Source organism: Struthio camelus, chromosome 16 (genome assembly GCF_040807025.1).
Source record: "Struthio camelus isolate bStrCam1 chromosome 16, bStrCam1.hap1, whole genome shotgun sequence".
NCBI lineage: Eukaryota > Metazoa > Chordata > Aves > Struthioniformes > Struthionidae > Struthio > Struthio camelus.
The window spans coordinates 16,247,967-16,259,140 of NC_090957.1; the positions used below are offsets into that span (position 1 = coordinate 16,247,967).

The following is an 11,174-nucleotide window of genomic DNA, read 5'->3' on the forward strand; positions in this document are numbered from 1 at the left end:
GCAGCAGCAGCGCCGCCGCCGCCGCCCTCCCGCCGCCAGGGGGCGCGCGACACCGGCGGAGCGGCGGCGGCAGGAGGAGAGCCGAGCCGGGCCCCGCCCCGCCAGCGGCGCCGGCCAATGAGCGCGCGGCGTTTGGGCGGGAAGGGCGGGCGGAAGCGGCGGGCGCTGGTTGCCGGTTTCCGGTGTGCGGCGGCGGGCGCCATGTCGGAGGGGCGGCCGCTGCGGCTGCTGGGTCTCCATGGCTACCGGCAGAACGAGCGCCGCTTCCGCGAGCGCACCGGGGCGCTGCGCAAGGCCCTGCGCGGCCGCGCCGAGCTGGTGGCGCTGAGCGCGCCGCACCCCGTGCCCGGCGGCGACGACGACAAGGACGGCGACGACCCCCGCGGCTGGTGGTTCTCCGGGCCCGGCACCTTCGAGGCGCAGGAGGAGGCGGCGGCGCCGGCGGGGCTGGAGGAGTCGCTGTCGGCCGTGGCGGCGGCGCTGGCGGAGCGCGGGCCCTTCGACGGGCTGCTGGGCTTCAGCCAGGGCGCGGCGCTGGCCGCCATGGTGTGCGCGCTGCGGGCCCGCGGCGACCCCCGCTTCCCCGTCGCCTTCGCCATCCTGGTGGCCGGCTTCGCCAGCCGCGCCCCGGCCCACGGCCACTTCTACCGGCAGCCCATCGGCCTGCCCACCCTGCACGTCGTGGGCGACGCCGACGCCGTCATCGCCCCCCGCCTCAGCCGGGAGCTGGCCCAACGCTTCGTGGAGCCCGTCGTCCTCGCGCACCCCGGCGGGCACTTCGTCCCGGCGGCCGCGCCGCAGAAGAAGGCCTACCTGGACTTCCTGGACCGCTTCCGCCCTGGGCAGGGACGGGCCGAGATGCTGGGGGCTGGTGCCGTTTGATAACAGCGTCTGTAATAAATGGGGCTCCGGTGAGCCACACGCAGTCTGCCACGTGGGTCGAAAGCTCGCTCTACCCCTCTGCCATCCAGAGGGGCCACGGGAAGGGCCTCGTGATCTCGCTCTGCTCCTTTGCAGGGATCACGCAGCACCAGGTGTAACTCTGTTTATTTCCCCTATTTTTGCAACTTTGTTGCCCAGATAAGTCCAGGTGTATGTGGAGTTTGAGGACAAAAAGTTGACACAGCTCTGCTTGTAGTGCGCTGTGGGCTTTCGGAAACTTGTGTAGCTGTTCAAAGGTAGGGCCCCACAACTCAGCCAGAGGAAATGGCTGTGGAGCACACAGCTCTTGCAGCGTTTATATCCCAGGGTTTTTTTATATCCCCTGTGAAAACCATTAAGCCAACCTTGCAGCTGGTCTGGGTTTAGATTTTTTTTTTTCTTTTTTTTTCCTCTGGTAGTGCCAGGGCAGTTTTGTTTCCTTCTCGGGAATGAAGTCTTCTGCTGGTTCAGCTCACTCAGACTGAGAGATTTCCTCTCTTGTATCTTTCTCCATGTGAAGTGCCTTCCTGAACAAGAAGACATGGAAAAAAATCATCTCACTGTTCTCTGGTTTTGATATTTTCCAGAAGCACACAGAAGTCTTGATTATTGTTGTTGCTACAATGGTAGGAGTTTTGCTTGATAACTGTGCTGCTTCAAGACTAGTCTAGTCTAGTCCCGTCCCTTGAGTCTGTAGCCCGGAGGTGTTTTAATGGTATCGTGCTAAGGGCCTTGCTCATAGGGGGTTCACTCTAATAACCCTTTCCCTTGACAGAGCAAGGTGGTTGATAAAAGAGAGACATTTTGTAAAACATCATGGGCTAATTCGCCCCTCGTGTTGCCAGGTACAGGTTGTACCCTCGCTGCGCAGCGCTTTCAGCTAGGAGAACAGTAGCGTGTGCCTTCGGGGCACTGCATGCTCGGTGCTGCGAGGAGGAGAGCACAGCGTGGTCCAGGAGCATCCTGCAGCCGGAGTGACGAGCGTGGGGACGGGAAAGGCAGAGTCTCAGCGAGGCGGTGTCGGTGCGTTGGCTCTCGCTGGTGGAGGCGGGAGGGTCCCACTCGTGCCATGTGCTCATTTGCATGCTCCTTACACTTTCCTAGGCTGGAGCTAACAGTTGCGCAGCCACAGGGGAGCGGGATCAGTAGGTGGAAATGCTTTGAGTGTTTATTCAGCCGTGAACAGGCCTGAGAACTGCCGCAGGTTAAAACTAACCGAGCAAAAGAAAGCAGTTTCAATTTGTGTCAGTTTTGCCCTCTGGTTTGTTGCTGGTTAAGTGTCAGCACAACAGAGACGATGGAAGGCGGATGTGGCTGGTTTCGTCTGTGGTCCGGACCTGGGCTGGTGTGTTCGTGGGGGCTGGAGGCTGCGGGGGTCCCTCGCGCTCCGGCAGGCTCCTGCCTGCTGCCAGCATTGCCATCTCGTGGCATCCGCGATCCTTGCAGTGCTCAGAAGGGTGCGTGGAGAACAAAACTGGGGCTGACTCACGGAGCGGCACACGGCAGGCTGCGTCAGAGCCGCACAGGCGGGCATGGCTGGCTTTCCACGCTGCCTCGTGCCTGCTCAGGTGATGTGAAGGCATGGGGTGGCTGTCACCTGCCAGTCACTGTGGCAGGGAGACCAGAGGCCAGTTTTGGGGAGAGGCATGCAGCTTTTGGCTGTGATGGTCAGATGGGTGCCTGCTGGGAGAGGCAAACTTGCTGCTCTGCTCTCTGGGTGGCATCTGCGTGGCCAGGTGCCCTTCCAGCATCTCAACTCGGCCCCTCTTCCCAAGGGGGCCCGTGAAGGGAGAGGCAAGGGGCTGACAGACGCAGGAGAAGCAGCAGCTCGCGGGCTGTGCGCTCAGGCTTGGCAGCCAGTTCTGCGGAGTGCGATTTAACCCAGCAGACGCTGATGACGAAGCATCAGGGCCTTTGTCTCAGTGCTGCTCCCCCCCTGAGCTATTACCAGATATGAAAGGATGGCAGCAGAAAGCACTTTGCAGACCCCGCCATTAGCTATTTAATTATTTCAGAGCTACAGCTCTCGGCGCCGCGGCCGCGATTGTCTGCGGCTGTTTCCCGGTGAAGCGGCTCAGCCCCCTGCCGGAGCCGCTCTGCAGGACGGCGCGGAGGAGGCACTGCAGCGCAGAGATGTCTGCTCGCTGCGCCGTGCCCTCCAAGGCCGCTCCGGAGACGAGGTGCTGGCCTCCTGCCGCAGAGCACGCGCTCCCCAGGCGGCAGCCTCCAGCCTGCACTGCAGTCCCGCAGCCACAGACCCGGCATCTCCCCGTTCCCTCCCCCGTGTCCGTAAGTAGGACTGGCCAGAGAGAGGCACCACAGCAGCTCGCTCGGGTTTTGAACAGGAAAGGACCCAAACGTGTGTGTGGTAAGTGATCAGAACAAGCCATTTATCTTGGTGGTCTTGTCCCTTTTCAGAAAGGTACTTTAGGCAGACTGTGTAGGTGTTTTGATGAGCAGATAATCCAAACCTGGGGGGCTTTTCAGGGTGCTTGAGTACTACAACTTCTGTGTCCTGTTCCCAGGGAGTTTACAAAGCTGAGTCCTGCCAGGTGGCTTGAGCGTCAGTTTAAACAAAATAATAAAAATTGATAAACCTGACCCTTATCTGCATGAGGTGCGTGTTGTGAGCAGCAAAGGAAGGAAGCCTTTAGCACCTGGTCTGACTGGAGGAGGAAAGTGGCTCCTGCAGACGTCACCATGAGTCCCTGATGGATGAAGAGGCGGGTGCCCCGGGAATCCTGGCTCCTGCGTCCTTTCTGAACGGCGAGACACGTTCGTGTCTGCCCCATGCCAAGCAGGCGCTGCTTTTCTATTTGTTCAGCTTTCGACAGCCGCAGAAACAGCTCAAACGCTTCCCCCCCACCCTTTCGCAGATCCAGGTCTCTCTCCTGTGCTCACTTTTTTAATATGCAGCCTTCGTTTGTGAGCTCCGCGTGGAAGAAAACAAATGGGAGGGAAGAGCCCTGGGCTGGGAGCCTGGGGAAAATGACAAAACTCCCCCCCTTCAATCAGACTGTTGTCTCTGGCATTTGCTTTCCCTCCGCCTTCCCCACTCGCTCTCCCACCACCCTCTGTGGGCCGGGAGAATAGTTTCTTCCCCCAAAATGGTGTGTGGAGTTGCCCTCCCCGAGCAGAGGGCACTGCTGAGAGAGGGAGGGAGGGAGCCTGGCCCCCAGCGGGCAGGTGTGATGCCGAGGGCTGGGCTCGGGCTGCGGGGCCGGCTGCCGCAGCCACGTGTCCCCCCCCCCGCCTTAGGGCTCACCCAGAGCCTGGGGTCCTGGGCAGCGGCACGTCCTCACGTGGGCCACGGTCCCGGGTCCTCCACGCCATCCCCTGCCCGTGGGGGACCGAGTCGAGGGCTTCGAGCCAAAGGTGCTGGCTGGCTCGCACCTTTGCCGCGGGGATGGCTTTGCAGGGCACGGGGAGGGCTCCAGCCCTCTCCCAAACCCAGAGCTTCCCAGGGAAGGCGGGAGACAGTAACGGCTGCCTAAAGCAAGGAGCGCTGCTGCCTCTGAGCGAACACCCACCGCCTTCTCCCGAGCCTCCCGCTCCGCGCCAATCCCTTCCCCCTGTGCCGATGCTGACTCAGGCCCTCCTCCGCGCCGGCACCCCCCGCGCTCGGCCCGGCAGGGAGCCGCCAGCGCCGGGCCCGCCGCGTGAGCTCCTCGGGGGCTCGCCGGGCACGGGCAGGGGCTTCCGCGGGCTGCGCTGGGAAAGGCGACGTCCCGCTGAGCCTGGCGTCGGGAGCGGATCTCGCCGCCGTTTGAGCCTTACTCATCTCGCCCTTTTCCTCCGCTACGAAGGCGAGCGGGGCGCTGCGCCGAGCCTGACGCAGATGGCTGGGGAGGGGGCGCTACTGGAAGGTGACGTGTTTCGCAGACGGTTATGCAACGCGGCTCCCCCGAGTCCGCGCGCCGCTCCGAGCCCGCGGTGGGTTGGGAAGCGGCGCGCTCAGCAGGCAGCGGAGGGCCGGGCGGCGGCGGGTTGGCAGCGAGGCCTCGGGGCCGTCCCCGGGCCCCGCTGTCCGAGCGGGGCCAGGCGGCCGCCACCGGCCCCCCCTCCCTTCCCCGCTTCACCCGCAGAAGCTTCCAGTTGTGGCTGACTCACTCCTGCTGTAGCTCCTTTTCTCCTTGTTTTTGATGGAAGTTTTCCATGGAAACCCACGCTGGGCTGGGCCACTGGCTGGGATAAACACACGGCTGAATCACAAAGGCCCTTTCGCCAAGAGCTGTCAGATGGTAACAATAGCGGGTGCCGCACACGGACGCCGCGAGCCAGGCCCGCGCCAGCGCCGTGGCGAGGGGCGCCGCCGCCGTTTGCGCACCCGGGCAGGGCGGACACAACTTTTCCCACCGCCAACCTGGCCGGCGTTTGCTGCCCCAGGCGCCTCGGCCGCCCCCGCGTCCCCGCCGTGCTCCCGCCGCCTTTGCCCCCGGCTGACGCCGCGCTGCCACGAGCCGGCCTCGCTGCGGGCCGGCTCTCCCGCCCGCCCCGCCGTGCCCCGGCGGAGGGCCGGCAGCGGGTTGCGGGAGGGAGGGTGGCTCCGGCTTCGGCCGGCAGCCGTGCCCCGGGGCCGCGTGCTTTCCTCGGGGGCCCCGAGGAGCAATGCTGGCTGGGGAGGGCCTGGCTGCAGCCCCTCGCTGCAGCGCTAAGCGGGAAAGAGCCCGAGCTTCGGCTGCGGGGCTCCGTAGGGGTTACAGCCGTGCCTGGAGGTCCCCGAGGAAGAGCCTCCCACCCCTCCCCTCCCGGCCATATAGCCCGAGCTGCGGGAACTGGCGGCAGAAGCGCCGCGAGCTGCCGGGGAGCGAGCGCTAACGCCGGAGCGCGAGGCCGAGGTAAGGCAAGATTTACGCAACCACCTCAGCTGAGCGGGGCTGGGCGGCAGCGCCCCACCATAGACCAGCGCGAGTGCTGTCCTGGCCTCTAAATAGCAAATAATAGCTCAGCCTCAGCCATGGCAGAGAAAAGCTTCGCGTTCCTCCCTCGCAGAGCCGCAGTCGGGAGCGCTCCGTGTTGAAGAGGAGCGCAGGAGCTGGCCGCCCTTTTTATCCCGCGGCGTTGACATCTGGCCGAAGGCCCAGCTGCTTGGAAGTGTGTCGGAAGCCGAGTTCCAGTGTCAGCGAATCCAGGATATTTTTAAGGACTCGTTTGGAAGAAAAATTTGTTCCAGTGTGTCAGCGAGAGAGACTTGGCTTTCAAAACAACAACACCGCAGCCCTGCTTAGCTGCGCCTTCCCGGGGCCGCAGCGCGGGGGGACCTCCGCCGACGGGCCGGTGCGCGCCGGGCCAAGCCGGGGCCGGCGCTGGCTGCCGGCGGGACACGCTGCCCCGCGCACGGCAGCCCTCGGCCTTCCTGTAGGATGGACTTTCGGGATCGCCCTTCGGCTGCGAAAGACCCCGAGCTGCGCCGACGCGGCTGCGGCGTGGACCTGCTGCGCTGCTGCTGCCGCCTGGCCCCACGGATGCCAGCAGTGAGGTGGTGGGTTTTTTTTTTCCGGGGGGAGGAGGGTGTTTGGGTGCCAAGCTGCACCTTTGCAGTGCCCCGCGCTGGCTGCGGCAGGGCTGGCACGGGTGTCCCTCCCGCCGGCCGCTCGCCACCCTCTGCAAGACGGCGTTTGTCACCGGCTGGGCCGTGCTGCGGCCTCCCTGATGCAGCAACGGATTAGCTGGGTTTGCCTGGGCGCTAGCTGGGCTGCGCCAAAAATCACATTCCTGGACGTGTGCAGCCAACAGCTTGTTACTAGCGGCAACTATCGAAAAAGCTGGTGCGATGCAGAGGGGGGATGCGGGCCAGTGCCAGAGGCAGAGGCGAAGGGGACAGGGCAAAAACCTGGCATCAGGGCAACTTTGGGACCCGGCACCAGCCGTGCTCCCAGCCGCAGGCTGCGCCGGCCTCGAGCGGGCAGGAGCGTGCATGAAGCTCCTGGCCTGGCGCGGGCCCCGTGTCCCCACTCCCCCGGAGGGGGCACCCAGAAGGGTGGGTGCTCTGTCCCCATCCGGCCCCATACCCATCGTTGCCTGTCTGCCCCCCCCATCACTGCTGTCCCCAGCACCCCGCTGCAAGGGGTTAGGCACATCCAGGGTCCCTTCAGGGACTCTGCCCCCACCCTCCAGCTCCCTCTGTTGCCTACGGGTGGCTCTGCCAGGGTCCCTGCAGCCCTCGCTGCTCCCCGGGGTGACAGAGCCGGGTCCCCCCCGGGAGCTGCCCGGCCAGCACCGGTCGCCGCCGGCTGCCGAGGGCCCGGTGCCCGGTGCTGGGGCAGGCAGGGCCGCTCTGACTTCGCCGCTCAGGAATCTCCTGGCCGCGCCGGGCGGGTTGTGCAACCTGCGACCGCCCCCCCGGCCCCCGCCTGCCACAGCCCGTCCCGTCGGGCCGGACTCAGTCCCGGCCGCGGCAGCCCCGAACCGGGCTGGGCTGCGCTACCGGGCCCGGCGGAGCTGCGCCCCGGTCCCCCCCCGCCACAGCACGCACCGGCGGGGGGGGAACCGGTGCTCCCCGGGGCCGGGCCGGGCCCTGGACGGCGAGCGGGGCCGGCGCTGCCAAGGCGCTTTCCGGCGCCGGGAACCGCTTCCAGATGCGACGGGAGGAGCCCGGAGAGGACGGACCGGCGGCACCGGCCAGCCAAGCGCCGCGGCGGCGAGGAGGGCAGGTGAGGGGCTGCTCGCCGGGCCGGGAGGCGGCGGCGGGGTGGCCGGGCGGGGGGGGGGGGGGGGCGGCCGCTCAGCCCGGTGCCCGACGAGGAGCCGCCGCCGCGCCCGCCCTCCCCGAACAGTAAGAGTTGATGTGCGGCGAGCTGCACCCTGCATGTGAGCTCCTACTGCCCCGGGAGGCGGGCCGTGCCCCGACGGGAGCGCTGCACCGCACGCCCGGGCCCCCCGCTCCCACGCCGGGGCCGGAGCTGGGACCGGGGCCGGGACCGGGGTGGGGGGCTCCTGCGCGGCGGCGGGCCGGTGCCCGTCGAGGGGGCGATGCTGCCCGCGATGCGAGTGCGCCGGGCCCGGCGACCATGGCTGTAGACTGTTACCCCCGCCAGCAGCACAGTAACAATCTAAAGCCACGGTCGCCCGGGCGACGTCGGGGAACCGGGGGGCAGCCGGTGCCTTGGCGACGGCGAGGAGGCGGCCCCGCCGCGGCGGCCAGCGCGCCCGCCCCGCCGAGCGGCGTCGGGGCGAGGGGGCCGCGGTGTGCGCAGGGGGAGGAGGAGGGGGGGGTCTATCCCTTGCACCACGGCTCCCCCCGCCCCGCTGGCCGGCCCTCCCGCGGGCCCACGCGTGTCCGCCCCGCCGTGGGGGCTCCCCCCTACCTGGCCTGCAGCGGGGGCGTCCGCCGTTGGGGGGGCTCCGCGTCTGCGGGAGGGGAAAGAGAGAGCGGGGTCAGGCGGGCCCCGGGACCGCCCCCTCGGCGCGGGGAGCCGCCCCCCGACGGCTCAGCACTAGGGACAGCTCCCGCCGCCGCCGCCGCCGCCGCCGCCCCCCGGCGCCTCCAGGGCCCCGCCGAGCCGGTGCCCGCAGCCCCGGCGGCGCCGCCGCCGCTCCCCCCCGCGCCGCTCCCGGTGCGGGCCCGGCGCTCCGGTGCGGCGGGGCCGGTGCCGGCGGTTGGTCATGCTTCAGTAGCCATGACTGTAGACTGTTACTGTCCTGTCGCCTACGCAGCAGTAAGCAGTCTAGAGCCAAGGTGCCGACGCGCTGACTCGGGCTCTCCTCGACGGGGTCTCCACGCTCTTCCGACGCCCTGGGCGAGGGGTGGCAGCCCGGGGTGAAGGCGATCAACCCCGAGCCGGGTGGAGGGGGGAGGGAGTGTGAGCTGCGCCCCCGGCAGCGCTGCGGCCCCGCTCGGGCATGGAGAGCCCCGGGGTGCACGGCAGCCCCGGACGGGGCTCCCCGTGGGGATGCTGGGCACGGCGGCCCGCGGTGCCCCTCACCGTGGCGTCCCGCACCCAACCGGGCCCTACACCCTTCGGGGGGATGATCGTGGTCCGGGGGAGGGGTAGGGTGCGGGCTGGGGCGGTCCCGTCGGGGCCGGATCCGGCGACACCCAGAGAAGGAGGCGCGCTGGCAACAGCGAGGCTTTAATAACAACCGCAACCCACAGCGGCGGGAGGCCACGGGGACGGGCGGCGGTGCGGCGGGGGGTGCGGCGTCTCGTCCCTCCCCTCCTCTCCGCTCCCCCCCCCCCGCAAGGTGCCGGCGGCCGGGAGCGGACGGCCCCTCCGTGCGCCCCCCCGGGGCGGCTCCGTGCGCAGCGCCCGCCCCCGCGCACCGCCCCCGCCGGCGCCGCGCACCGGGCCCGCACGTGGGGCTGCGCCAGCCGCCCCCGCCCGCCGCAGAGCCCCCCCGCCCCGCCGAGGGGCAGCGCCGCCCGCCGTGCCCGGCGCCGGCAGGGGCAGGGGCAGGTGCCCGGGGCCGGGGGGACTCCGCTGCCCGCTGCCGCCCCCGCCGCCGGCTCCGGCCCTCCTTACCTGGGGGCGAGCCCCGCCGGTGCCTTACCTCCTCGGCGCCCCGCTGTGTGCCCGCCGGGCCCGGCCGCCGGTGCTGCCGGTGCCGCTGCCGGTGCCGGTGCCGCTGCCGGTGCCGGTGCCGGTGCCGGTGCCGCGCGGCTCCCGGCGGGGGCCGGCGCCGGTGGCGGTGGCTGCGCTGTCCGCAGCGCGCGGGGCTTTTATAGGATCGGGCTCGTAGTAACGGGGATCTCGGCTCATTCATAGAAAAGCATCAACCTACACAATGACGTGAGCGCTACGTCAGCGAGGAAATTTAGGGAACGGGAAGACGCTACTATTTATATCGGCGCGGGGGGGAGGGCAGCGGCCGGGAGCCGGGGCAGCGGGTCCGGGCTGCACCGGGGCCCGCGGCTCTTGGGGGGGCCCGTCCGGGGCGGCCCCGGCCCCCCGCACCCGCTGCAGCACCCACCGGGCCGCGCACCCATGGGGCGCACGCAGAGCCTCCCGCTGCCCCAACGGCTGCGGCACGAGGCCACCTGCCCCGAGGTGTCCGCCCCAAGCACCCAGAGGTGTCTCAGCCACCCAGCCACCCTGGCCGCCCCACCAGGCCTGCGCCGTACACCCCGTCCAGGCCTCCTGGGGCCATGGGGCGGGCAGTGTGGGGCCTGCCTCAGTGCAGCCAGGGGATGAAGGGGGGAGTGCAGCATGGCAGGGGTGCCACAGCTGGGTGCTGGCACCCACCCACCACGCTCGCACCATTCCTGCACCCTGCGCCCACGCCAGGCCCGGCCACTACTTCTGCCCACCTGCAGCAATGCCTTGGGCAGCCTCCCCCGTCCTCCCCGTCCCACCTCCCCCAGCCCCAGCTGTGGGGTGGTTCCCCCCAGCCCTTCCCAGCCCTGCGAGGGGCTGTGCGCACCCATGGGTGCCAGCCCCATGTCCTGCAGACTAACACAAGCAGGAGGATGGGGGGAAGTGCGGGGGGGGGGGGGGGACTATGCAGTGGCCACGCTGCAGTGGCCGTGCCAGGATGCTGCCTGCCATCCTTGCGGGCTCACCAGTGGGTGCTGGGCCCAGATGCCTGCGGGTGCTGCTGGGAGGGGGGACCTGGTTGCCCCAAAAGCGACGGCTGGGGCAGGCCAGAAGCCGGAGCAGAACAGGAGCCGGATCAGACCAGGAGCCGGAGCCGGTCGGGAGCGCCGCTGGGTCACAGCCCTAATACGATTCCTCCACCCCCCTCCCCATGCCGACCCCCGGCTCGGCCCTGCCACGTGGCCGTGGAAGGGGGGCCGCCACCTCCCCCTGTTCCTTCCTGCTGGAGGCTTCTGACCTCACAGCGTGCTCTGGCGAAGCATCATAGCGGTCGCCACGGCAACAGCGCCGTTGTCATTGGCAGCAGCATCCGCGCTGCCAGCGCCCACCGCCGCGCAAGGCCACGCGCCCGGCAAGGCCGCGTGCCTGGCAAGGCCGCGTGCGGGCTGCGGGCCCAGGCCGCGACCCTGCCGCCGGCCCCCGCCCCGGCCTCACTGCCCCCCGGCTGGCTGCACCAGCACGGGGCAACGGGAAACACCTGCACCCCCTCCCTCCAAAAAAGGCCCCCACCCTCCATCGGGGCATGGGATGCTCCTCAGCACGGGGTGCTCCCGCTGCCACGCTGCCCTCCCGGAGGTCACCCCCCCCTCCCTCCCGGGGGCACCCCGAGCCTGCCCCCGGGGCAGTGGGGCAGCGCCGTGCCCTGGGCGCCGTCCCCCGGCCCGCCGCCGGGCAGCAGCAGCGCCCGCCCCGTCGGGGCTCCGGCGTGGAGGAGCCGCT

At 69.2% G+C, this 11,174-nt stretch overlaps 1 protein-coding gene across 1 annotated transcript; it reads left to right on the top strand.

Annotated features, from left to right (window-relative positions):
* Positions 1 to 52: 52 nt before the first annotated feature.
* Positions 53 to 928, top strand: OVCA2 (OVCA2 serine hydrolase domain containing). The gene has a single exon (XM_068909929.1). It carries the CDS (start codon positions 118 to 120, stop codon positions 880 to 882), a length of 765 nt encoding a protein of 254 aa, XP_068766030.1. The 5' UTR covers positions 53 to 117; the 3' UTR covers positions 883 to 928.
* Positions 929 to 11,174: the final 10,246 nt, after the last annotated feature.